At 46.4% G+C, this 26,410-nt stretch overlaps 2 protein-coding genes across 18 annotated transcripts in view; one reads left to right on the top strand and one right to left on the bottom strand.

The window, feature by feature from the left end:
• The first annotated feature begins 617 nt into the window (after positions 1–617).
• On the top strand, positions 618–21,368 carry POF1B (POF1B actin binding protein). Of its 2 annotated transcripts, XM_087749143.1 has the most exons (15): positions 618–1,226; positions 7,196–7,234; positions 7,709–7,810; positions 9,668–9,883; positions 11,202–11,332; positions 12,393–12,420; positions 13,391–13,465; positions 16,020–16,112; positions 17,044–17,157; positions 17,328–17,480; positions 17,602–17,712; positions 18,421–18,549; positions 18,822–18,895; positions 19,250–19,364; positions 21,014–21,368. In XM_087749143.1, the coding sequence occupies exons 1-15, from the start codon at positions 762–764 to the stop codon at positions 21,017–21,019; spliced, it is 1,851 nt and encodes a 616-aa protein (XP_087605269.1). In that variant the 5' UTR covers positions 618–761; the 3' UTR covers positions 21,020–21,368. The 2 variants fall into 2 exon arrangements, with proteins under 2 accessions (XP_087605269.1, XP_087605268.1); XM_087749142.1 differs by lacking the exon at positions 21,014–21,368 and having other exon boundaries at positions 19,250–19,385.
• ZNF711 (ZFX family zinc finger ZNF711) overlaps positions 9,906–26,410 on the bottom strand; it is a 58,267-nt gene continuing 41,762 nt past the window's right edge. For 4 of the 16 annotated variants that reach the window (XR_015702723.1, XR_015702722.1, XR_015702716.1 and 1 more), the window contains exons 14-19: positions 26,028–26,142; positions 24,866–25,076; positions 24,301–24,375; positions 22,267–22,517; positions 21,275–21,369; positions 19,646–19,784 (exon numbers count right to left, since the gene is read on the bottom strand). Coding sequence is in view for 2 of the 16 variants with exons in the window: in XM_087749137.1 (XP_087605263.1) it covers positions 26,016–26,142 (127 nt within the window). In the remaining 14 variants the exon portion in view is untranslated. Of the gene's footprint in view, positions 11,304–13,553; positions 16,250–17,748; positions 17,881–19,645; positions 19,785–21,274; positions 21,370–22,266; positions 22,518–22,757; positions 22,877–24,099; positions 24,187–24,294; positions 24,376–24,865; positions 26,143–26,410 lie in introns of those variants that run through there. The other 12 variants (XR_015702715.1, XR_015702711.1, XR_015702712.1 and 9 more) reach the window with 12 other exon arrangements.

Here is a 26,410-nt window from a genome sequence, read left to right on the forward strand (position 1 = left end):
TCTACAGAGTGAGATTTTGGATAAGTAACTAACTCCATCCTTTACCGATAAGCGCCGTGTTGTACGCCACCTGTAAGGATCAGTCCGGTTCCCTAAGGCTGCCTGGCCTCAGCGATGCAGATGCAGGAATGCATGCAGGTAGAACACACACTCGTTTCCCAGACCACTGCTGCGACAGGTAGAGCTTTTCTGCACGGGGGAGAAGGCCAGGGCTCCTGCGGATGCAAAGTGCTCCGCGGGAAACTTCATAACCTCCTGCAAAAAGCATTTGCGTCATTGAACTGAGTAGCAGGTTAACTGTGTATGTACGCGTTGTGAATAGATTAATAACAAAGGGCTTTATTAAGCAGCATTGTGCTTTGTTTTTCTCTACTTTTGGCTTTGGCGAGGCTTCATTGCGGCGCGCTCTCGGAAGCCTGGAACCGAGGGCGGGATCTGCCGTCTACCAGGCCAAGTCCTTCGCCGCGGCGGGGCCCGAAGGCGAGCGAGGACGGTGAAGCTGCGGCCAGGCCAGCCCGGGCCGCTGCCCCGGCCCCCGGTGGACGGTGGACGCTTCCCGGCCGCCCCCGCTCCCGCCCCGGCGCGCTGGTGGCGGCGGGCCGGCCCGGCTGGCCGCCCGCCCGGGGAGGGGGAGGCGGCGCGGGCTCTGGCACCGCAGGTGCGTCCCGCCCTAGGCGCGGCTCTCCCGCAGGTACTAATCGCCGCCCTGCGCCGGCTCCCTTCTGCATTTGCCGCCCCGCTGCCCCCGGAGCGCGGCCGGGATGTACGGGGCCCAGCAGCAGCCGCAGCCCCTCACGCTGCCCCCGCCGCTCCAGCAGCACCAGCAGCAGCACCACTACTACCGGCGCCAGCAGCACTACAGCACGCTCCCCGCCGGCCGGCGGCCCCTGTCCTGCCCGGAGCCGCTGCCCCGGCCCCTGCCCTGCCGGGAGCCGCCGCCCTGCCCGGAGCCGCTGCCCCGGCCCCTGCCCTGCCGGGAGCCGCCGCCCTGCCCGGAGCCCCAGCCGCCGCCAGCGCCCTGCCCGGAGCCGCCGCCGCGGCCCCTGCCGTGCTTCGAGCCCGCGCCCCCCCAGCAGCAGGAAAGCAGCGTGGCCTGCGACCGGGTGCGGACCTACGGCCCCGGCTGCCGGCGGGTGAGCACCTCCTGCTCCTCCCGGGCGGCCTCGCCGCTGGAGTGCTCGCACGGCTACCAGCCCCTCATCTCCGGCTGCGACCCGCCCCAGCAGGTACGGCGGGGCGCCGCCGGGTCTCCTGCCCGCTCGGGGGGCTGCTCCCCTCCGCCCGGCCCGGACCCGCCTGCCGGCCCGCGGCTCTTCCCGCCGCGGTGCCCCGTTCCCGCCCGGGCTGAGGCGGCGTCGAAGCCGAAGGCCGCCCCGGGTGCAAAGGCGGCGCCGGGCCGTGAGCCAGACGCCCTTGCGCCGCCGGGCAGGGCGGGAGGGCCGCGGGGCTCCTGGAGGTCCTGCCCGGCGGAGGGCCGGGGCGGGACGGGTTTCCCGGCGGGGAGAGGGCGGCGGGGCGGCGCGGAGAGCCCCGGGCGCGGGCTGCCGCGGGGCGGGGGGGGCCGAGCCCTTCGCGTGTGCCCGGGGGTTTTCCTTCGGGCGAGCCGTTTTACCTCAGGTTGAGCGGAGAGACCCGCCCGTGCCCCTGCTTGCCAACCCTCGGCCCCTCCACAAAACACCGCTCTTGGGGGACACACGGCTCTTCCGTCTCGCCGCAGCGGGGCCCGCCGGCGCGGGGGGCTGTGGCGGGGAGGGCCGGCCTGGGCCGCTCGCCGCCCCGCGGCTGCCCTGAGGGGCCCGGAGCGGAACAGGTCGCTGTTAAACCGCACTGGGGCTTTTCCTGCGGCAGCGTGGGTACCCCAAACCCGTATTTATTTAATCTGCCAGCGGTGGAGGGGCTGTGAGCCCGCGGGAGGGCGGGCGGCCCTCCGCGGCCCTTCCCCGCCGGTCCCGCTCGTCCCGCGGTGCAGGCAGGAGCAGGACGGCTCTCCGCTTGGAAATGGGCAGCTAACGAAGTAACTCCTGTCTCAGCCGAGGAAGGAACGCTTCCTACCTCAGTAACCCGTTTTAATCTAGAACCCTCGAAATTAATTTCCCTTTAAATTCCTCCTTTTCATTCGGTTTTGAATGGATAGGTCAATCCCGTATTTGTTTCCTGTTTGGCAACTCCAATTTGCCTTTTTTTTTTTTTTTTTTTTTTTTTTTTAAACTTGAACTTCTAAATACCTTATTCTGTGGCAGCATTTTTGCCCGTGTTGTCAGTGGAACAGTAAAAACCCAGCCCGAGCGGGAGCCGGGCGCTGCTGGGTGCTCCCCTTCCCACGGGTGCGATGTACCCAAAAACGCTTTTCTGCTTACTTGGTGCTACTCATGTAAATATAATATAAGGTGTGCGTGCTTAATTGTTCTGTCTAAATCGATGATGCTAATAACGTGTGCAGCTAAGCAGGTAGGGAAGTAATAGAGTTCATTTAGCTGTGCTTTGAAAGTCTTCACAATGTCGTTTAGCAGGTTTGCTGCTGTGTGTATATTCAGGGAATGGCTTGAAGGAATTGATGGAATTTAATGTAATTTTAACATATGCGATTAATATCTTAGCTAAATCTTAAAAACAAAACTAGAAACCAGTGACTTAAAACCAGCTTTGACTATAAAACAGAAAAGATTGGAATCTATACTTAAACCATTTTTTTCTCTTATGCTTCAGACTGTCACTAGTATCAAGCAGGATTGCTACCTTTAATATGGGAATGCTTATTTGTTTCAGGTTGAATTCTTATTTAATCTTCTTTCCTATGGTATAAAAATAATTAACTATGGTATAAAAATAATTAACTATGAAAAAGAATAGAGATTAAGACCAATAGGAAATCTGGTCTCCTTTCAGAGCCGTATTCGCAGAGCGTGACGGCTGCCTTCCTCTGCAGGTTCTGGGCCGTGGGCCGCTTCCCTGGCAGTTTTACGTGCCTTGGGTACCACAGGCGCATTCCCGCTGTATCAAAGCCGTTGATCCCTCTTTTGCAAGATGTGGGGCAGGAGCATAAACACTGGTCTCTCACCTCCCAGATAAGTGATCTGCTCAACTAGGCTAGATGATAGTCTGAATTGCGTACAATTAATTAAGTATTCATTAGAATAAATACTGCAGTCCTAGGCTTCCTCTACTCAGATAAGTGCGTGAACAATTGGATTATAGACTCAAATGCTGTCTCTGCTCTACGAAGTGTGTCTAATTTTAAACATCTGTTTTAGTCACTGAATCCATTATGTCGTGCTGATGAAAAATAATTTCTTGCTGAAGTGTTTTGCTGGATTAAAGACAAAAGAGGGTGTAGTCCAAATCAGGCTTTGTGTGGGTTGCAGTTATAATGGTGGAGAGGGAAGGTGCTTAATAAAGATTATTAGGAAGTTATTAAAGAAGAAAATGGTAACAAACAAGGAAGTCAGCTGGGAGTAGACAGAAATTGCGTACTTGGTGCTGAATGGGAGTTGTCAGAAAGACGTGCTGGGAAGGGTGTAGGAAGTTCCCAGAGTTGCAATGTGGAGAAGCGCAGTTCTCTTGCTGGTTCAGGTGCCCTTTGAGCAGACGACGCGTAGCTGCGTACACTGAATAACGTAAGGGTACCTGCCTCCCACAGGTGCTTTAACTTAGCACTAGCATTTTCAGTTAATGGCAGCCTAGAGCTGTAGTTTAAGCTCCTTACTGTTGATAAGGCAAAGGGCTCTCTTTGCGCAATATTTCATTAACTTCTGCAGAGCTTTTGTAGGTTAATGACGACAAATGTCGGCATCGCTGTTGATGCGCCGTCTTCTTATTTAGTCATGTGGTTGGTGTGTTCTGTTCATGTGTGTTTTTAATAAGCTAGAGTGAGGGAAAATTTGAAACTGGTGTGTGCATCTAGTACATGATTGTATTTTTTTGTGGTTCAGAATTCAGTTTTCTTTACTTTTTCGGTCTAACTTTGTTTTGTCCTTGATGTAGAAGCCGAATGCTACTCCCAGCCATAGCAAGCTTTCTCTGGAGTAACTCATGGCAGATTTTGCTCTCGTCTGCTTGATCTAAAGGAAGAACGTTGTATAAAATAAATCCTCTTCCAGTATGGCTTACACGTATGAACCCTTTCACTGCGGTTGCGGCAAAATAATACACAAAGTGGCACACGCAAGCTGTCTGCTGTCAGTGGAGAGGACAAAATCCCGAAAGCCTTTGTAGGAGTTGTCTATCCATGGGAGAAATTTTGCGAGTAAGATCTTCCCATGGCTGGGCAGGGCTCTTGCCTCCCATTGCGAAAATGGTATAATATTAACCAGCTTGTAAGATTTGTCTGTATTGTTTGAAACAGCCCTCAAACGTAGCTTGCTATTTCCGTATTTCAGCTGCCAAATGTAGCTCATAAATTCTGATTAGATGATTGAATTGCTTGTAATTAGCAAGACAACATGCTATGGATAAAAGGTTTTGATACAGATGAAATACCTTAATCACTGGTTCGTCTGAAGCGAAGGGAAACTTGTTGAAATAAAAGCTAGTGTACTGATTGGTTTTTCATAAAACTTGCACGCAACTGGATAAATCTATCAAATGTTTATTTTAAAACTTTAAAATCTTATTTCAAGATTTTAAGATTCAAGATTTTAAAATCTTATTTCAAGATTTTAAGGACTAGCAAAAATCATTACGGAAGTGTTAGCATATACCTTTTGAAGTTATCCTTGTAAACATAGACCCCAGAACTACTGATCACCTCGTTACAAATCCCAAACCCAGTCATTGCACTGAAATCCGCAACAGCGCTGGGCTCTCCCTGTTGAAATGCCACCCTCCCCTTCCTTCTCCCAGTTACACAGTGTGGCACCTCCGAAGCATTGGAGGAGGTGGCAGAGAGCAGCCTGAGCTCTGCCCCTTGGGAGCGATGGAAGGACCTGTCGTAACTTGGCGTCGCCTTCCGTCGCCGTGTCCCTCCTGCAGCACGCTGGCGGGGCCGAGGGAAGGGCTCCGGAGGCCCTGGGGAAGGCAGCTCCTTCTGCGGAGCACGGAACCGCGTGTGGGTGGGTGAGGCTGGCGCCGAGTCACGGGGCGGCTGGCTTCTCCGTCCCCTCCCGGCCTCTGCAAGCCCGGCCTGCTTGGCTGGTATGGGGGGCAGGCAAATCCGTGTTTGTGATGGAGCGAGGGAAATGTATCTGCATCAAAGTTCTTTGGAAATTAAAGAGTTTGGGTGTCTTAAAAATAAGCATAATTTTATTCAAGCAAAACGTTCTTAGGTTCTGTACAATATTCCACATATGATTAGACCATCCTTTTGAATACTATAAAAGTATATTTCAACTTAAAATGCTCTAGTCTTCTCAGTTCTGAATGTATTCCTCTGAGAACACATAGGTAACTAGATAAAATAATTTTACACGTTATTGTCTCTCAACTAGACAGTGTGAGTTACATATTCCACAGCCCTGTGGCAGCATGACTGAGTTCAGGCAGGTTTGTCCAACTTTTCAGTAAATTGAAAAAGTGTCTTTTAATTTCGTGCACAATGCTCACCTTGTTTTCATGTGCCATACAATGGGCGTCAGCTCGGAGGAAGAGCGGTTACCTCTCTCCCGTGGTGCCCGTGTTGTCGTAGCACCAGCATGCTCCCGGGCGGACAGAGCCGGGGTGCAGCTGGGAGCTGCCGCGCCTCGGTCGAGGAGGCGCTGGGAGTCAGGGCTCTGCCTGCTGTGACACGGGTGAGAAGGAAATACCAGCGGGCGGTCATTTTTTAAGTATTTTACATTCAGTTCAAATTCTGTAGGTGTCAGAGTGATGCAGGAGTCGGGCTGTGTGTTCTAGACCTCCGTATTGTCTCTTTTGGTTTTATGTCCCGATAGAGTTCTGTTGGCCTCGATGGGTCCCCTTCCCCGACGGACCTACCTCAAGTACGTGGTTTGTGGGAGGAGGAGTAAGCAGCTTTGTAAGTTTTCTGCAGCAGTTATAATTTTGAGATTTCTTAATTAGTACGACTGCTGCTGAAACAGTTTCTTTTCTACTTTGATTTCTCTTTCCTGGTGCTGTTACGATTCACTCTTGGGAGATGTGGAAAACCGCTTCAGGCTTCCTAAACTTACGCAACAGTTTGCAGCTGGAAATCTGACCTACTTCAGAGCTGCTCGTACCCAGCTAAGAACGTCCCCGAGACTGAACTGCAGCAATGCAGCTTCCCAAGCACTGCCCACGGGTTAGGGAAAGAAATGATTTGTTATGAAAATTGGAAGTTTGTACTGTGAGGAAGAATAAATAGTATGCTGTAAGCTAACAAATTGCCCAATCCTTAGAGTAGATTCAGTGGGAATTTTGCTTACTTGGGTAAAGACCTGGACGTGGAGCCTTCGAGCAATGTGTACAATTTGTTGTAACTGGTGGTGCACCACAAAATGGAAGACAGTTTCCACAATCGCTTGTAGACAGTGCTGGGAAAAAAAGTGAAGGAATCTATTTGAAAATGAACAAAACTGCTGCCACTACGGATTTCTGTAATTTAAGAAGGCATATTTAATTTTTCATTCAAGAATGTGCAAATGTTCCATGGGGCATCTTTTTCATAGGTGTCAGTTACGGAGTTTCGTGACCACTTTTTGAAACGTTTGCCGCTGCTTGGTGCATCGGGTGGTGACCTGATGTGGTTGGGTGGCAGGTCCTCTCCCCCTTTCATTTCGGTGTTTAAGCAAAATACAAATTTTCTTCCTCTGATGAAACAAAAAGTGGTTTAGATGTACATATATTTACACCAGCTGACTGTGATGTGTAACATGAAAGACTGTAAGTAAAAGAGAGTGTCTGTGGACCAGGGACGTGTGATCCTTGGAGAGCTAGTCCAGGATGGCAGCTTTGATTTGTATCCGATTCTCTAGGCGCTTACAGAGAATAAGAACCAATTCCTTCAGACCCGCAAAGAGGTGATTGAGAAAAAACAAACTCTAAAACCTGGGAGTCCAGATTGCATACTGCTGTGCCGTATATGGATTATTTCTTTTGGGGTGGAAAGGCCCTGGCTTTAAAACACCTCTAGGTGATTTTGACTAGCGGATCTCAATATGTTTATAGCTGATGACCGTATTCCGATTAATTTGGGAATCCACGTAAGCCCGAGCTCGAAGCATAAAAGGTTTTAGAGATTAAAGTGCAGTAATCAATGAAACGTTACTTATTTTCTTCCTTGCAGGGCACTGTTCGAAGGATCATTATCGAGAATCCTGATCAGGTAGGAAAACTGCTTAGCGCTGGCGTTCTGCTTGCATAACTCTCCCTCCTCCCTTAATTATCCCGATTCGGTAAAGTGCTGAGCTACCTCTGTCAGGGGATGCCAAATATTTTGAAATCACATGGCCCATACCTCTGATTGTGAGAGATGAAATTATTAGGGATTGAAAATACTACAGAATCGCCAGTCAGGCTTCCCACCTCTCAGCAGTTAAGTCTGTATTAATGTGCTTCAATAGTATCGCTAGCAGAAATGAATTTCTAACTGCTGCTACTATGCTTGTTTCAAATGTTGTCCAGATGGAAGAACAGTCACTTTGTGTCCAAACAGACGGATGCTCAAATGTAGATATCTTAAAGAACTATCTCGAAGTATATGTGCCTTCAAATTATATTTTTTTTAGTCAAAATTACACTAATTCTGAATTTGCTGTTTGACGACATTTATGAATGTTTTTATTAAAATGTTCTACAGGAGCCGTTATCCCCATTTCTTAGAGGGGGGAATTTCTGTCCTGGAAATAATGTCATCTATGAAAAGACAATAAGAAAATACGAGCTATTAAATCCCCACCAAGTAAGTTGGTTGTTTACATTATCTATTGCAAAAGAAAATTGAGATGGTAGCAGAAAAGTAATGTTCCTGGGTTGTGGTTTTGTTTTGTTTTGTTTTGTTTTTGTTGGAAACTACTGCCAACCTGGGAATTGCCTTGTTGAGCTATAGGACACATTCCCAAAGTAAATGAAACCATTTCTGTATGTAAGGAGAGCAGAAGTTGGCGTGTTTGCTGTATTTTTACTAAGAATTTATTCTTTCAGACTAATAAAGAACACTGCTGTTGTATCTCTAGCACTGTCAGTCTTTGTCCGAATACTGACTGAGAATTAGTTTCTTGCAGTAGCTCCACAACAGAATAACCAATACAAGTTTTTGCGCAAAATGAAAAGACAAATTTTAGCTTTAATTTTTCTTTTTTATTTACTCATTCTTGAAAAAATATATTTGGTAAAGCTGTCTGAAATGTCATCTTAGAATCGGTGTTTTGTGAATAGCAAAAATATTATTTCCTTTTTTATTGCTCTGAAATACTGTTATTTTCAACAGGAAAATTTTTGAAATTAAAGCTATTTCAGAGTGATTAATCTTATCTGTTTGGGGGTTTTGTTTGTTTGTTTTTTAACTGAAGTTTTCATTCCATTCGGGGTTTTACATAGATAAATGAGGTTTGATATCCATACCCTAAAGCGGAAAGCAAAAAAATTTGAGTTGATGAATCACAGCTTTTTTTCCCATAGAATAATAAAGTGTGGAGTTTAGTCCTGGAAGCCATACTTCTACTTCTGCTTTTTGTTACCCAGGGTAGATCTAGATTTATGTCAAATCAAGAGTGTAGTTTTCAAGAAAATTTCCCAGTCTCCTACATAGCGCTCTTTGGCTTACCCTGCACCGTGGCCTTGGACCATGCAAACGACATTTCTTTCAGGTGAAATGAAAATCTGTTGAAAGAGTGCACGCAGAGCACTAGGACTGCTCGTGGGCCTTTAGCCCCTTCAGAACCCGACGTAAGGCCTCAGGATCGTAGAAAGTCCGTATTGCGTCCTCGCTCTGCCCCTCCTGTGCCGCTGTGTCATGCGGATGTAACGTAGTCTCCGTGTCCTGGTTTTGGTGCAGAATGAGATGTTGGTTCAACCTTTTAAATGTGACTGCATTGTGAATTTTAAGTCAAAATTACCTGGAGCCTAGGATGTGCATTTATATACTTCTGTGTAGAATACAAAATACATATTTTTTGAAGTAAACTTGTAAAAGCAAGAGAAACTGTTAAGTTTGCTGAAATCAGTAATGTTTTGACTGGAACATAAACTAGTTTCCAGTTTATTGTTTTGGTGGGTGGTTTTGTAAATGGCACTTTTCTTGGTTATAAAAACAAGACAGGTGTCCCTTCTGCATTGTACACTCTGAACCTGGAATTGCTGAAAGCATTTATAGAGCAAAATGTCTTGAGCAGTTTTTTGTACCAGCTTTCCTTCTAACTGAAATAACAACTCAGTTCAACTGGAGCTCTTTTTTTGTCTCTAAAATACTTAATGAACAGGATATGCGTGTGTTTAAATAATGGAGGTCCCAGTTGCCTGAGTATATTAAGAGTAACACCACAATGAAGCATACAGCTTAATTAGGAAAGGTGTATCTTCTGTGCTTTTCATTTGCAGCTACTAAAATTTGGGAATTACAACCTTGAAGTATTAAAGTGTGAGGCAAACTCATGTTCAATTAGGAAAAAAAGCAATTTTATTAGGATTATTAACATATCTGAAACTGTCATCAGTCTTTCCATGCAAAACCACATTTCATTCATTTATGGATTAATATTAAGCTTCCATCTCGTGAAGATGCGTCCAGCAGTGTAAAAAAGTCCATTCTTCTTTCTAGGAGAAGCAGTATCAGTTTTCTCACCAGTGTCAGATTCCCCAGCAAGGCGATCAGTGCCACGTTGTCCAGCCCTGCCAGCACTCCGAGCAGTCCCAGGTCACGCACCAGTGCCAGCAGACACAGACCAGTAGCCCCTGTGAAATAATTCCAGTCACTGTGAGCGATGACTGCAGAGGAAATACAGTGAGGAGGGTAACAGTTCAAACCTGTGAGCCGGTAAGAATCTTCTGCTGAATGTGTTACTATTCACAGTGTATTTTTGTTTTGTATGCAGAGTACAAAACTTTACAGATTTGCTAATGCCCAATTTCAAAAGTGTTTGTTCAAACTCATAGTGGGGTCATTAAGCGCTATACACGCGTTGTAAGTAAACGGCAGAGTTTGTGTGTCTGCTGCAGATAACTTCTTTGCGTGCTGTGGTTGCAGGCATTGTCTAGAGCTGTCCAAGGCTTTGTCACATGCTGTTAAGGGGAAAAAAAAAAAAGCTGTTTTAGGTGTTGTATCCTATTTCTTGTTGGTGTAGACCTGCGCTTAATTGTACTGGCAGATCATCGTTCTGTTGTCCTTTACATGAATTAGGTCTTGCTGGTTTGTTTGGTTTTTTTCTTTATCTGGGAGCATTACCCATTGATTGAGTCAGGTTTCATCTGTCAGTCTTCCTACAACAAAGATGGAGTAGTGTAAGCCTTATGTCTCTAGTTTTGGAGAAAAGATACGTTACTTTCTAAACTGGACATCCATCAACTCAGGATTGCTTTCTATCTAAACAGGTCAGTAAGGATTTCAAATATATTTCAATTTGATGTAGAAGTATTTGACATAGATTCACCAGAAGCACAAACTAGCTTCCTTCGCCCTTCATTGCAAGTTCTGGAGTTTCCAGGGGCTGCGGGAGGTTTGCCATACGTGTGCACTGTTATTTCCGTTGGGGGAGGGAGCGTAGCACTCCTTCCTACACATCTGTTCAGTGCGTAGGGGGCAAGACGTACGTACTTGGTGGGCGCGGTGTTCGAGCTTCGTGGAATCTTCCATAGCCAGATACTCCCATAAACCAACGTAGGTGCACTCGGTTTGGGGTGCTGTTGAAGTTCTTCCATTGTTCACACAGGTAAACGTTTGAAGTGTGGCAACACAAACACCTTTTTTGCAGTGGGGAATCTTGCACCCAGCTGGTTTTATCTGGGTGCTGCCCACGGGCGTTTTATCCACTGCAGCTACGGGAACATGTATATTAGTGAAAGATTTCCTAATTCTCAACACTTTCCATATTAGAGTAACGATGATGATATTGCTGTAGAAGATAATACTTTGCATATTTCTTGTTGTTGTAAAGGAAGTGATTTATTCCTGTATAGTTTGCCACAAACCAGGCTACATGGAAGACTCAATACCAAGGAAAAAAAAACAGTGTAAACAAATTGCTAATTAGCAAGAGCAAACAAAACCAAATCCGTCATCCTTGTAGCATTTCATGTTCAGCTTTCATCCCGAAGCAGGGAACTCTGTTATGATCTTCTTGCGTGTCTTCTGCTAGGTGCACTGCTCCCAGGAAAACAACGACCAGCTGGACTGCCGCTTCTTCGGTGAGCTCCTTGCTGAGCTGAACCGCAAGACCAGTGACTTGTACAGTTGTTTACTGCAGCATGTGGAAAAGATAGGAGGAAGGTATTGGCATTACATCTGTTCTCTCATTTCGGTATTCCAGAAATCCTAGTGTTGCACAGTTGTGAGGACAGTATTGTTTGCAAGTTTGTCCCCCCCGCCCCCGCCCCGACAGCTAGTATTGACTGTGTATTTTACACATTAATTTGCTGAGTAACTGAGGGCATAAAAATGCCGTAAGCCAAGTAAATTTCTTGAATTTGATGCTTTTTCAAATTGTTTGGACTAATATGCAGTAAGAATTACGTATCCCCCACCTGTTTGCACATAGAGCAAACGAGAGTACTTACAGCGTGCTCTGACATGTACTTAATGATACAGTTTTATTATTACGTCCTGAAGTAACAACTCAAATGTCCAAGTTGCCGTTTCCTTTGTTCTGTCATGGTGTTATGTTATGTCATGGATTCAGAGAAGGCCACCATAAGCCATAAAGCTCAGTATCTACATGCAAATTAACGTTAAGCGTGTATTCTGCAGAGCCCTACAGATTGTCTGTGAAAAGAAATGCAGAGTCACAGCAGCCAGTAATCTGAGTCTTCACTCCGTTCATGCCCTTCCCTCACCGTCACCGTTGCTTCATTCTTCCCCCCTCACCCCCAGTCTCGTTTGGTGCTTTCCCAGTTCACTGAAATAAGAAAAGTGGTCCCGTAGCAGGGGAAAAGCGGAATTTAAGCATCACAAAAAACCTGACGCTGCTAAGTAAACACTTCGGGCACGCCAGTCTTGCAGCATAGTTCTGGGTAAACCATTACCCAGCCAATTAAGAATGTAATTGGGTTAACTGACCGTAATTGGGATAACTGCCCAAAGAAAGGGAGCGTGAGCCTGTGCTACCCTGTTGGTATTCTGGTCTCCTCCGACATTTCTACGTGGAGTCATATTTAACAGCTCGTCTTGCCTAGCACCTTGGAAGGAAGGTAACAGCTCTTAATCCGATGAAGAACCTTCCGTGCTCCGTATTTTAAAGATCATCTTTTTAGTTGTGAATATGGGCGTGAATTCTTAAAGTTCTCAAGCAGCTTTCTGTTAACTGACCCCTTGGATTTTGTCTGTTTTACAGGAACCACGACATTGAATTCACGTGTCAGGTAAGCATCAGGCCTGCTTTTAGCATCTGTTCTGTGGCGTGCAACTTCAAGCAAATTAAGCCAAGGCAGTTTAAATGGAGGATGCTGGTCTTTGTTAGTTCATGACTCCTGCTTGTTAGTAACGTTCAGAGCCTGAAACCTACTGCTAGGCATGTGTTTGCCAATGTGATAATACTGAAACGAAACTTTAATAATTTGCATTATTCCAGTAGGAGAGTCAAATTTTGAAAGTCTTTCCTGTTGTGCCAATAGTGGTTTCATTGTAAAGCAGACTTACACAGCTACGTGTATTTCCACTATGCGTTTCTGCAAAGGATCTGTCCCTCCGCCCAGGAAAGCTGCTGGTCAGCAACGCCGCGCACTGCCAGAAGCGAACACCGCCTCTCGCGGCCAGGAGGAGCGCAAGCTGGCCAGCAGGCTTCCTGCGCCTGCAGAAGGCTCGCTGTCGTGAATCGGGCTGCGACAGAATCGGCAGCACCTCTCTTATTTTTGAAGGCATTGTGTATATGGCAGAAATATTTGTCTAGGATGAAATTACATGAAGCCATGCCACGTAATCGCTGGCAGCATCTCCTGTGAGGTGTGGGTCATCCTTAGTTTACCGACCGTCTGTCCTTTGTTTAGAAACACGAGATTTGCTCCCATCAGAAACTGCTGGGAGTTCTGGTTGAGCGTCAGCTGCTGTTTCTTGAGAGAAGATTGTTTTGAATACTGCTTTTAAAATAAATGTTAAACTCAAGGATTTGAATATATGCTTCATGTATCACTTCATCTCAGTTTTTACATGCCCCACATATATAAGACTTCGGAAATTTTCTGGATACACTTTGATCTATTTTCATTCTTATTTGCCTTGTACTAAACGTGTTTTTCGTAGTAGACCCATGTAGTTAATGAAGAAACCACATTATGATCTACCAGGCAAAATTCTTAATCAAGATGTCTCCCCTTTCCTCCCTTCTTTGCTTAGACTGAAGATATTGAAGATTTAATTCCTAAAGGACTGTCTGAGGCAACGAAACAGCAGATTCGTTATCTCCTCCAGGTATGCGAGTGGGGCGGAGGGGGTGCGCGGAAGCCTACGGTAACTCGAAACCGCGGCAGGTGGCTTACCCAGACCAGGGATTTTGTACCTGACGTACTTCACCCTCTGTTCTGCTCGTTCCATTTTTTCTAGTGTAAAAGGGTCTGGAATCATGCTGGTGGCTCCAAGTGAGATGTGGCAGGCAGTTCCACAGCCTGTGTATGTTAAGCTGAGCTTTACTGGTGCTTTCTTGCAGTTTCACTGGAAACCATCTTGGCTTTTGCCCAGTTATAGGAGAACACAGATCTTTCATCTTCTTATTTGTTTGTGTTGTGTATCAAAGCTTTACTTTAAAAGCTAAAGGCAAATAGTAGGTGCTTTAGTGAATGTTGGTTATCACTTGCCAACTACACGTAATGCTTATAACTTGGGTCTTGCCTTTCACAAATGTTCTGGTTAAAAACCTCTACCACAGCACCAAGCTCTGAGGCATGCTTATGACATTTAAGTTAACAAAACATAACCATTTCTGTTTTGGTTCCCTTTATAAAGGCGCGTGTGTTTCTTCTGATCTTGTTCTTTAGCTACCTAACCATCTCAACCTGCTTCTTCCAGCCACGTGGCTTTGGCTCTAAGGCAGGCAGACAGGAAAAGGTTCTGATAATGGCCGTTCGTTTGGTTGCTTCCTAGCACCGCAGTACGCTGCAGTGTGGTTTTATGAAAACGCTTGCCCCCTTTATGAAATGCTTGGAAGATGGCTGCTTGGAACTGGCCCTGCCTTTGATAAACATTAAAACCGGTGCTGGAGCATGAATCCCACTGTCGGCTCCAGAAGCAGTTGAGATGTTGGTGCGTTAGAACGGGATCCAGCACAACCCGCGCTGCTCGGCAGCGGTGGCTGGGTCTGGTCTCCCTGCGGTGGGGGTAAGGTGATCCTCCCCCGGAGCTGCAGGAGAGCTGGCCACGGTGACCTCCCAAGTCCCTTCCAACCTGAGTTATTCCGGTTCTTTTACAGTGGAGATGGACACTGACCCCAAAATATTTCATGACCTGACGCGAGAGCACTGTCCCGGCAGCCGGCTGAGCTCACCTCCGTGTGAAAGAGCTGAAACGCGCGTTTCCTCTTTCTGTGAGCCCAGCTGGTTTTACCTTCTCACACCTGTGCTTCAACAAAAGGCCGCTAAAATGGATTTTGGGGCACCAGGTTTGTCAGCACGCCTACAAAGCGTGCTCCCAGCCCGCCGGCCCCTCGGGCCTCGGGCAGTTAGGTGCGGTACGCTTTCACATCCGGAAGGATTCCGAGCCGGCTGTCGCCCGCTCTGATAGAGACAGTGCTGGGTACACCCAGAGGCTCAAGGCTAAAAGCGTGGAGAATTTCACTTGTCGAAGTACAGGACACCTATGGAATTCAGCAACCTCTAGCACTAAGTCATTGCCGAGTGGGGATTTGCTTGTATTTTTACAGTCTAAATTCAACCATTTTGACTTAATTCCTTCTTTTAATCTACTCTTATAGTAGATTTCGCAATAAATCCAACAAAACTGTAAGTCAAAACTGAAATTCCACTTCAATTACAAAACCAAACAGGTGAGTTTTACACTAGAAATGTTATTTTTGAAGCTCAGTCACATAATAGCACCAGTGGGGATAAAAAATACGAGAAGGGCTAATCACCGTATTGATGGAGATCTCGATAGCTTTCTCCGATTCGAGTGATCACCAAATGAAGTTAAGGGGAGGTGTGAGAGGAAGAGAAACAGACAGGAGGATTTCCGTTTTGTCCAGGCAGTAAAAAGCACCTCTTTTGCATAGACTATCCAGCCCTTCCAGATGAGTCGAAGATTTGAGGAATTATTTTGGGTGTTCTTTCAAAGTCAGTTTTTCTTCTTTCAGATATCAGAAACGCATCATGAAATGCAACGATTTGTGTTTTGCCATGAATCGATACCCAGCTGCTAACACGCATTAAAGGGAGAAGAGAACGGTGTTGGGCTGTTGTGCGCTCCTGCCTTTCTTCATCCAGTGGACTCCTTTAATCTTTGGGATCTTTTTCCTTTTAAAGGGAGGAGTTGGTTGTATGGCTTTTTTTTTTTTATTTTAAATTTTAAAAAATTTAATTGAATTCTCTTGCCCTTGGGCTGAAAGCATGCTTTGCCAGAGCTCAAGGATGATGGCTCATTCCTCCATGGCCTCTCAGGTAGGGGAGTTGTTTCTTTAAATCCACGTCAGTCACAAAGCTCCGAGTGCTCAACAACGGTGCGGTATGAACACAGTCGTTTTTCCCTTTATTGGTGTACAAATGCAGTTCTTTACTCTCTCGTTCCTTCCATTTAAAAAATGTTATCCTGTGTTACAAGGCAATAATGAAACAGCTATGCCAGTTGCAGAAGAAAGGGCATGAAAACACGTTTCTTTGCAGAAACCGTGGGCGCTCCAAGCGTGACACGCAGCAGTTCCAACAGTGAAAGTTACTTTCAGCTGTATGGCAGTCGTCCGTTCTGCCCGCTGTCAAGCATACTGTAAACAAAGCACACTAAGAAGCAGGAGTATACATTTTCATTTTTCCCCCCACAGATGAGAGTGACGTCGGATAAATCTTTGAGACTTGTGCTTTCCACTTTCAAAAATCTACGTGACGAGCTTTGCCATTTGCAGGATGACTTGGGGGTAAGCCGGAGCGTTCCGTTCCAGGGCCTCATCCCTGGTTTTTACCTGTCAGCAGGAAGTCTGTTACGGTGAAATTCAAGTTGCGCAGTCCAGATGCTTTAATGGAAAGGGCGGGCTTATTCATGGGCTTGCAAGACCTGTAGAGCAGATGAGGTTACATTTCTTTCTAGCAGCGCTTTTCTTCAATTTGTTGAAGCCTAAAACCCCAAATACTTCCGAAGGAAGAAAAGCCCCTGCTGAGCAAAATGAGATGTAACGCTCTGAACTGGTGTACACGAGGCGCGTGTAACCTGCGTGGCACTGGGTTTGACCGTCCCCAAGGTGTACGCACCATGCGCCTATTGCCTAGCGCTGCTCCCGGAATCGGGAGCCAAAGCTGCCTTTCCCGCTGCCTGGGAAGGCTGGTGGCTGCCACAGCCCCCGTGGTTCTCCGGGGTACAGGCAGCCCAGCTCGGGGGCTGGAGCTCCACAGCCGCGGCCATGGAGAGCGGGTAATTGCTGTCGGGAAAGCAGAACCATTTCCCGCAGCAGCCCAAGGACTCGGCCCCGCTGGAAACTTGACAGCATTCTCTTGAAAGTGCAAGGTTGAGGGAGGGCAGAGGGAGCTCTGACTGCCATTAACACAGAACAGGAGTCTGTGCAGTGGAGCCGTCTTAGCTTTGGGGGTTTTGCTGGTTTCTGGTAAGTAACTGCAGGTGATTCTTTCTGGGCCGGACGGGAAGAGCAGTGTCTGGGATCCCAGCATTGCCACGCAACACGAAGCCACAGACGCTGCGCTGATGGGCAACTGTGTGCTGTGTAGTTAAAAAACCAGTTTCAAGAGAACAGCATTTTCTCAGTCCTAACACATCACTTACTAACTACTCGGTATGTTGCACTTCCAATATATAATCGCAGCTATTGACCGTAAATGCTTTTGTCTGTATTACAGAAGTTAGAAACGGACAGTGTCTGTCTTAAGAAGGATTTGGCTTTTAAAGATTCTCAAGTAAAAGAATATGAAAGTATGTTGGCTTCTCTGAGAGAGAACAATCGTCAGCAGCAGGTAAATCCAAGAAGATATTTTCAGTGTCATTACGGTCAGCCAAAAACCAGCCCGCACGCTGGCTTTTGAGTACTCTGAGTAACCGCTGCCTGGTGTACATGCGTGTGTGTGCGTGATCCGGTTACTGCCGTGAGGAACAACGCGCATTCATTCCACGTCTTGCTTTCCAGCAAGGACTCCGAGAGAGTACTGCGAAATGTCGCGCTCTGGAAGAACAGCTCCTCTCTCTCCGGCTCAGCGAGGGAGAGAAGGATTGTCAGCTGAAGGAACTGGAGTACTGCAAGAGGGCCTTGGAGCAAGAGATCCAGAGCCTCAGACTGCAGGTAATGGGCTCGCTTGGGCTGTGCTCAGTCGCTGTTGCTCACACATACAGAGGCATTAACGTGTGACAATTAATGATGAAAACTTCCTTTTTAAAATAAAAAACTATTTTATTTTCTGTAGACCTGCTCTAACCCAACACTACAGACCACCACAGATGAACTCTCCAGCCGTTACGTAGAGATGATCAATAACTTGAGAGAGGATAAAGATCGTGAGATCCGCAGCCTTAGGGTAAGCTGATCAACTGGCCGTGCCTGTATTCCTCACCTGGGACGACTGCTGGCACACAGCTGCTTATTTAATTACGGACCAGGACGGATCTCCCCATATGTACGTCTTGGATCTCTCTTGGTTCTACAGTGGCTTTATAGAGAGACAGTAATGATGGTTCAGAAACCCCTGCGGTAGAACATAAAACTGTGATTTAAAAAAAAATACAATTCCTTGGATGTAGAAATTAGGGATGAATCAGATTAGAGCCTCTCCTGAAGGGTTATTTTGTGGGTCCTGGTAAAGTAAGGAACCAGCCAAGACACGCAACAGAAAATAAAGGTAAGTCCCAGTCAAAACTAGCTATAGGAAATGGCTCTCCTTTAAAGCACTGTAGTACTGTTTTACCGCCCTGGAAGCCAGTTCAGCTTGCTCAGTGTTGCACTGGCTTCATCGAGTTACAAACCTGGTAACTGGACTGAATCCTACCAGTATCCATCAGCACTGCCTGAACTTACTGTGCAGCTCAACGTTCTTACTTGCAAATCACCAGGTTTTGTGTGTGTCCATGTACGTAGGTATGTCCGTAGCATTCTTTAAATTACACTAATTCAAATCTTACCATTCGTAATTTGATGAAAAAAATGGATCCGGAGTCCTAGATACCTACCGGAAGGTCGCCTGCAGGGAGCACCCAACACCTAACTATTCCTTAACTATGTTTTGCAGTCTCAGTTATGCCAATTCCAGCAAGATATATCGAGGAGAGACGGAAGTAACAATGACTTGCAAATAAGGTTGCAAGAACTGATGTCGATGCTGGAGGAGAAAGATGCCTTTATTAAACAACAGCAAGAGGTAAAATAATACAACTTCTTTTTCTTCTAACAACTTTCATATGTAAGCTTCCACTTACTGTGTAGCTGGAACCGTGCTGGGAAGTCACTTGTACTCTCCTGGGTTAGGATTTTTTTTCACTGCGTGCTAGTCCCCTGCCCATCTTTTGGAAGGACAGACCTTTTTGGACTGCTCTTTGAGAGGAATTTCTGCAAATATTTTGTTGTGACTTTAGTGAACCAACGCTTCAGAAAGCATTATTTCATTTGAATGTTTGCTTTTGGTTTTCTCAGGACCTGTTCCGATTGAAGCATGAGAAATTATCAGGCAGTCAGTCCCCTGGTGTAACATCGATCATCACAAAGAAGTAATGTAGTTATTCCCCTTTCTTAAAAATCCATCCTTTTGATTTTCCCTTCTAGAGCCTCTGTTAACCAGCTTATTCCACAAATGCCTTAACACTGCCCGTTCAACTTAACGGGGGAAAAGTGGAGATAGGGTTTCCTGTCTGGGGAAGATTCAATACTGAGCATTGCAATAGCAAGTGGAGGGGTGGCCAGCGTGCTACAGCGACGTTTAAATGACTGAATTACCTTTTCAGTTAGTAGTGACAATCTCTGGGGCTTCGGGACTGGCAGGACTGTGTGGCAGGATCAGAGCCAGCAGTTCGGATACAGGTGTGCAGACTTCAGTTTACAGGTTTGTGCTCTTTTTAATCCAGGTACAGGAACCAGTACCCGATTCTGGGTCTCCTGTCTGATGACTACAAGGTTACATCACCTGTCAATAAATCTCAGACTATTGTAATTGAGAGGACTGGAGAGATATGGAAACAGGTGAGCTTACCTCGAGGCTGACTGCCCAGCCTCTGAAATTCCTAAGTAAGTGTTCAATTTAACTTCAGAGGCGGTATTAGCCAAAACGGACATCTGAGATGAGTTAACTTGGCTGCAACAAGCCAAGTGGCTGAGGAAAGGCAAGGAGCCGTACTGTCTGTTGCAAGGCAGCAGTAGGTGTTGGGTGGAGTATAAATAAAATAACCTTCCGTTGTTTTCTGCGACACATAATTGCCTTTAACGAGAGGAGTGGCGCTGGCGGCACAGCAGCCCCTGCCCTCACGCACGGGGCGGTCTGCCGGGCATCGCTCTCCTGGGCAGCGAGGGAGGCGGGAGCTTTTTCCGTGCTGTGGGGTGACGGAGCGTTTCGGGTGGGCAGTATTCCTCTGAATCACCAGCGTGAATGACTCCAGACTATTACTACAACATATGAAAAGCAAGCATCACATCCCCGAAACTTAACAGGGCAGTGGCTAACCCAGAAAATGCGGAAGAGGGGTGACTTCTTAAGGAGTGATTCAGAGTAAAAATAGCAAATAGGACTGCAGGAGCGATTTTTGTTTCAGGGGACAAGGTCACGTTGCCAAGTCTGAATACAAGGTAAAGGCTTGAGGACGATCAGCATGGCCAGTTCGCAACAGCGCAGTCTGGCGACGCTGGCTGCAGGCAGAGCGTGGCAGAGCAGCACAGACAAACAAGTGTTGAGGGAGCAGCTTTGTGGGGGGACAGGACCAAAAACCAGACAATTACGTGAGCAGCCCCAGTAGACGAAGGGTAAAGCATCTGGCGTGTTGGGTATGTTACCTGGGGCAGGGTTAAGAACATAAAAGGCAGAGGGCACTGGCACACAGCAGAGTTTATTACTGATCTCTCAAACTCATCCAATTGCATTAAAACCTAGTGAAATGTTAAGGAATTAAACAGTAATAAATTACAAAAATGAAGCCAAAACCCCCTCCCTCCGAGCTTACTTGAAAAGTAAGTCGTACTTTCCATTATAAAAAACAGAAAAGATGAGTGTGCTCTGCATTCGATGAGATCAGCATCATTAAATAAACGAGAGCTGTTTGTATTTTAAGTTTCCCAAGCTCTCTATCCATTACTAGTGCCAGTTCCAGCTGAAACAAAATTACTTTGCTGCAAGAGAAACTTGCTAAGTTTGAGAGGTGCCAATTTCACCTGGACTCCAGGCTTCCCAAGTACCTTCTCTGTGCTCACGTACCGCCAGGCACATCCCGATACCTGCGTCCGTTACCGAACAGCGTGGGGTTTATACCGAGAGCGGGCAGCCTGTACAGGTACGGTCTGTCAGGCACTGATTACGGGTCATGCTCTGTCCTTCAGGACACTCAATGGAAGTACTGAAATGTTCCTTTTAACCGTGATCCTAGCTGTATTTGAGAAAACTTCTGGGGTAGAAATTCTGTAATACCTACTGCTTAGGTATCTGATAACTTCCTGTTCTTGGTTGTTTTCCCAAGTACAAATAAAACTACTGTCCTTGGGTTTGTGTCTACTGGAGACAGCGAATCGTGCTGGCTCCGACACCTTTAATGGTGTGAGGCATGCCTTACATACCAGACAGTTTTGGTTTATGTACAGAAGTTAGTTTGTGTATTTTCTTCTAACAAGCTGCTTGTTTCTTTCAGGAATAAAAGAAATCCCTAAGCCATCAGAGCTGCTCAAAGGCGTTCACAACGACTAAAACTGCTTTACTTTCTGCTCGTTTGCACCAGAAGAAGGTTCAGTCTGACCGTGAGAAAGGCTGGGGAAGACATTAAGGACGTGGAAGCACAAAGATGATGGAAAACGCTGTCTCATCCTCACCGTAAAGAACGCGGTGACCTGTGTCCCTAATCTGCCGCTAACACCTGTGTACAAACGTTATTTGTACTTTTCCATGCACTTACTTCTTGCTCAGAAGAGCACGGTATGCCTTGCTTTTGTGCGCTTCCATTTTCCTTGACGTGACTAACTCCTCTTCTCCTGCCAGTCCTGGAGCGATCTAAGAGACAAAGGAAGAAGTCTGAAACCTTTCCCTCTGCGCTATTGGCCATGTTCTCCTCTCCTGTCTGCTCGTGCTGAGAAGCGAGCGCGGTGCAGATCTAAGTCCCACACGTACTGAATGGCTGGGTTCAATACTGACTGACAGACTGACAGACTGCCCTTTTAGCTACTGCTGCCTATTGAGGATGAAGCAAACCCCAGAAACCACCTTCATGGGGAACGTTAAAAATACCTCACGGAAAACCGCTTCCCTTACATCTGCCTCAGTGTGGGAAGCTGAAACCCAAAGTTAAATCACTTAAGTCACTCCCGATATACAGCTCCTCAAACGTAGCTACCGAACTGGCCAATACCAGAGCCGTTATCTAGTTCAGCGAAACGATGGGGCAAACGCTAATTTTGAAGAACGCTGTTGACCTCAGAGTTGATGTATTTTCAGCTGAACCCCTATAAGCCCCCAAACCAGCCATAAGTATTTATTTGCTGTGCTTGAAAATGTCAAGAACTTGGTCTATTTTCATATAGAAAAACTTAGTATGGAAATAGCTCACAGATTAAGTTTCATTATCAGACCAACCTTCCGCTTACAATTTTTGCTCCTTGCAGGACCACCGAAATGATCTCCGAATGATTTGGTATTAATTAATAACTAAGTAGTTGTCTAAGCAACATAGTGCAGAGAATCATAGAGGCAATTTTAAACTGTGCTAGCTCTTCATCGTGGGCTTCTTGCTTTGCTTTGTTTCTGCAAACATAGATTTCTATTCAAATAATATATATCATAAGGAAATGTTTAATGGCGAAAGAACACTGTAGGCTATGTGTACCCATGAAATAAACCGAAGTGGAACTTTCTGAATCCTGTCTATCTGTACTGGAAACGTCTGGCGCATACCTGACAGGCTGGAGGGGGCTGTGCAGGTGGTGTGGTGCTGCCTGGTTTCAGATGACCCGTTCCTCTCACTCAGTCTTCACAAGTAAAGGAGTAGCGTCAGGTCCCTCTTCTTGCTCCTGCTGCCAGTCTTCCACTCAGTTAATGCTGCGATGTCAGAGATGACCTCACGTTCTTCGTAACGAGGAGAAGGAAGTGTAAAGCTGCTCATTGCGCTGCTCTCTGCGTGTGTCCAGCCTAAGGCGGGCCTGCAGCTGCAAAAGCCAAGCAAGAGTTTGCACCATCAAACAACACTCACGTCAGCCTAGCTCTATAGAAGGAGGTTTTAATTAGTTAAAAATTAAATATCCTCATTTGAATGAGGAGTGCCTTGTCCCTCTGAAATCAACAATGATTAGGTAATTACTAATAATATTTATAACTACTAATAATTAACAATTACTAAGATAACCCTCCTCATTTCTGTATAGCAGTTAGATATAAGGTACCTATACCTTAAGTAAAGGGCTCACATACTAACGACACAGCATACATAGTGCCAGAGCGTATTCCATCCCAACAGATAAATAATTTTAGTTACACTGCCATCTAATGCCTTTTCACCTTTGGTGACCTAAACAGCAAAAAGAAAGAAAAGAGGAAGAAGAACACATCCGTTTAATGCCATCCTAGTGTTACCTGTGCCTAACCGTGCCGTTGTCCTGACTGAAGGAGACAGAGTACTTTGCTGACTTACCCTGCTCCTTGCCGTAGCCCAGCCGGGCCTGGCTGGCTGGCAGCGTTGCACAAGCAGCTCGGAAGAAGCTGCGACCAGCAGAACCAGGAGTCGGTAACGGACGTCCTTACTGCGTACTTACTGCCTTATTTCAGCCACTGCGAGGGCTGCAGCGTACGTACACGCGCACCGCCCCAGCCAGTACCGCACCACCAGCCAATGCCGCTTTAACTCTGACTTAAGACCATGCAACAGCGTAACGCAAGCAGCAAACGCCCTGGAAGGCCGGAACCACGCAGGCTCTGAACGCTCAGAGCTGTTGGGCGTGGTGGTACAATTTCATGACAAAGGCTGTGATTAGGCAAATGAGCTGTTTTGCACATACAGCTGGCATGATGGTGAATCGGCAACCACCGTGATTGCTCCCCACACGGGAAGCGCCTGGTAACAGACACGCCGTTTAAAAAAATGCCCACTTTGCTAATTAGGAAGGACAGAAGCCAGCACTGTATTGCGTAGCAAAGATCAGCTTCTCTAAGGCTTGTTGGAGTATTTTAAGACTTCCGTACACTGTAAGTGCTACAGAGCTGATGGTCGTAACAACACATTTTACCCACAGGTAACGTGAAGCAATAAGACACTTGTCAAAAAGCTGAATTACACTGGTAGATGAAGCGTAACGGCCATTTGGGGCTGGTTTTGTTTTCAAACCAGATTTATTTAAAAAGCAAATCTAGTATTTTTTATTATAAAGGTACATGTTATTTGCTGCAGTCTCAGCTATTGCCTCTTCTCTGTTGAACTGAAACTGATTTGCCTAACGTTATTTCTGCTGGAGTTTACAGAAACAGCGTTTTCTCATTCACTCATCTCTGTAAATGCCAGTTATCACCCTAATTATAAACAGTATACTCCAGGTAATTTTTCACCTCAATTTCAGGTATGTCCACTAAGATGTCTGCATTTTTTCAGGAACAAATTAGAAAAATCAAAGACAGTGTTTACTTCATATATTTACAACCTTCCACACACCACCCTATTAGACTGTCTTCATCAGCAGTTATTAACTAAACCCCACTGCCGGAACAGATTTGATAGTGTGCAGCGTTTCTTGTTCTTACACTGAAGAGCAGGAGAAAACTGTCTTCTGGTTTCTGTCACTGACCTCCCCACACAGCTCAGTGTGCAACACGGACAGTTTGCCTCAGCTGCAAAATAAAAGCCAAGTCGAGCCCTGGTTCGGAAGCTACCGACACCTCTGGCGTTCTGTCTGAAGAGTCAACACCGCCTCCGAAAACCGCGTCAAGGTAACTCACCCTTACCTTGGAGCACTCTGCTGGTGTTCTTCCCTGTCTTCTCTCTCCATTTCATTACCTTCAATTGTGGGCATCTGAAACCTGAAGAAAGAAAAATACAGCTGGTGATCAAGACATGAATCACTTTTCACTGCTCCTGCCTTCTAGGAGTTCTTAGTCCATCATTCAAATAAAAACCTGCAGTAAACAAATCCGACATTTTAGAGCAACCCTTCCGCGTTTGTGAAACTCGCTGCTTGCTCAAGCAACCACGATGTGTTTGTACATCACAGACAGCACCACAGGAGCCGGCAGAGGGGAAACCCAAACATGGCCCAGAACAGCGGGACAAGCTCAGTGCTGTGCTCCCGGGCCCTACCGAATGTGGCAAGAGGCAGGCCATACATAAGGCTAAGGAGAGCATGCCTGGAAGATAATCCTGTCTACTAAAGAACCTTTAAAAGGACAGAGATCATGCAACTTCACAACAAGGATGGGAGACATCACTCAGAGTTTTCAGGACAAGTAACAAAATACGATACCGCCAACTTTTATCATTCAACATTTCAGTCAGAACACTTGCAAGGCTTACCGGTGGTGGCGTCTCTCTCTCGCTTGCTTCCTACACCACCTAGGAACTCATCTGCTCTGAAAACGAGTAAGCAGGACCTGCCTGCGGAGCACTTCATCCCATCCTAAAGGCTTCGCCAGCGGGTACCAGGAGGCCGTGCGCTGCCAGCACAGGGGAGGGAGCCAGGCAGGGCAGAAGTACAGACCCTACAGGGCAGGGATCTGTGGAAGTACTGAGACACAAATCTTAGAAGCATTTTTAAAATTGTGACACTCCCATGGTAACAACAGAACAACCATCACAACCATCACAAATTCTCACAAGTATTTACTGGGAAAGTGCAGTGAAAAGAATCTAGGAACTGTGCCTCAAGCTGCCGAGGATTCAGGTGAAATTTTATTCTTACATTTCAGAAGATTTAACATGCCTCTTCCTAGTAAAATCTTATGTCAAGAATACCAACCAACCGCTTGCTTTAATACAGCATTTCAGTTACCAGGGAAACACAGTTGTAGGGAAAAAAGATGAAAAAAAAAAAAGGTTCTACCCGAGTTGTATCTTCTGTTGGATGAACACATACACAAAATATATATAACAAGATCCTAAACTACTCAAACACCACACACAAAGTAAGCGCATTGCATATAACACCACCTCCTCTCGGGCTGCTCTTGGTCTAGCTGGCACGCTCCTTTCTTTTCCCTTCCCTAACCCCAGCTCCTACCTCCTCTCCTCCACAGCCCCAGCGTCACATCTGCAACACGCCGCACAGGCCTTTTCTTGTCGATTCCCTCCTCCTTCCATCCATCACAACGTTACTTCTTTTTCTAAACCACCAAGAGCCCTCCTAACATCTTCAACCCCCTCCTTTGCCCCCTCACCACCCAGCCTGGGCAGACAGCTACGAGGAGCTTCGACATCCAGATCATCCCTCTATACAGAAAGACGTCAATTCTGGAAGAAGGAGCAGAAGCATCGGTGGGAATTTCAAACTACAGAACAACACGTAAGTCCAGCCTCAGTCACAAACATCCAAGCAGCCCTGGTCAAGAACCAGCAAAGGGCCAAGTAGAAGCACACACACTCCCAGCAGTACTGTAAGCTACTGAATTTTAAAACCACTGCTCAAGCAAGAAGTCTGACAAACTTATTTTTTTAAACTGTTTGAAATTTAACAACATACGGGTCGTAATCCATGAACCTTAACACCGTCTGGGCTGAGTCTCAAGGCTCTTCCTCTCTTTGACCGACTTTGTTTCCGCAGTCTTTCTTCTTGGCTAGGTTTCGTTGTCCATACGCTGCCAAGAGAAGAAAAGACAAACAATTAATACAAAGAAAGCAACATTCAAAACGCTAATGCTATAAGCCAACCAGGGAAAAGCGGTAACTCATCTCCAGACTTCACACCGGACAAGGCTGCCTGTAACCACCCTGCTCAGTTTAACAACTCGGTTTCTCCACCCCGCCACCACAAAAAGCAGGGCTCACAGACCGGAGACCGTACAGAGTAGTCCGCACCTGCTTCAAGTCCTACACTCTCCCGTATTTGTGCCGTAGTTGATAATA

The sequence above is a fragment of the Nipponia nippon genome, unplaced genomic scaffold, assembly GCF_047370975.1.
Source record: "Nipponia nippon isolate SJK-2023a ecotype South Korea unplaced genomic scaffold, ASM4737097v1 scaffold_12, whole genome shotgun sequence".
In the NCBI taxonomy this organism is placed as follows: domain Eukaryota; kingdom Metazoa; phylum Chordata; class Aves; order Pelecaniformes; family Threskiornithidae; genus Nipponia; species Nipponia nippon.

Excerpts from the sequence above, each read along its gene's own strand:
- POF1B (XM_087749142.1), top strand. The coding sequence starts at position 762 with ATGTACGGGGCCCAGCAGCAGCCGCAGCCCCTCACGCTGCCCCCGCCG. Across the intron at positions 11,333-12,392 it reads GTGGAAAAGATAGGAGGAAG|GAACCACGACATTGAATTCA; the intron begins GTATTGGCATTA and ends TCTGTTTTACAG. Across the intron at positions 18,896-19,249 it reads ACATCGATCATCACAAAGAA|GTACAGGAACCAGTACCCGA; the intron begins GTAATGTAGTTA and ends TTTTTAATCCAG.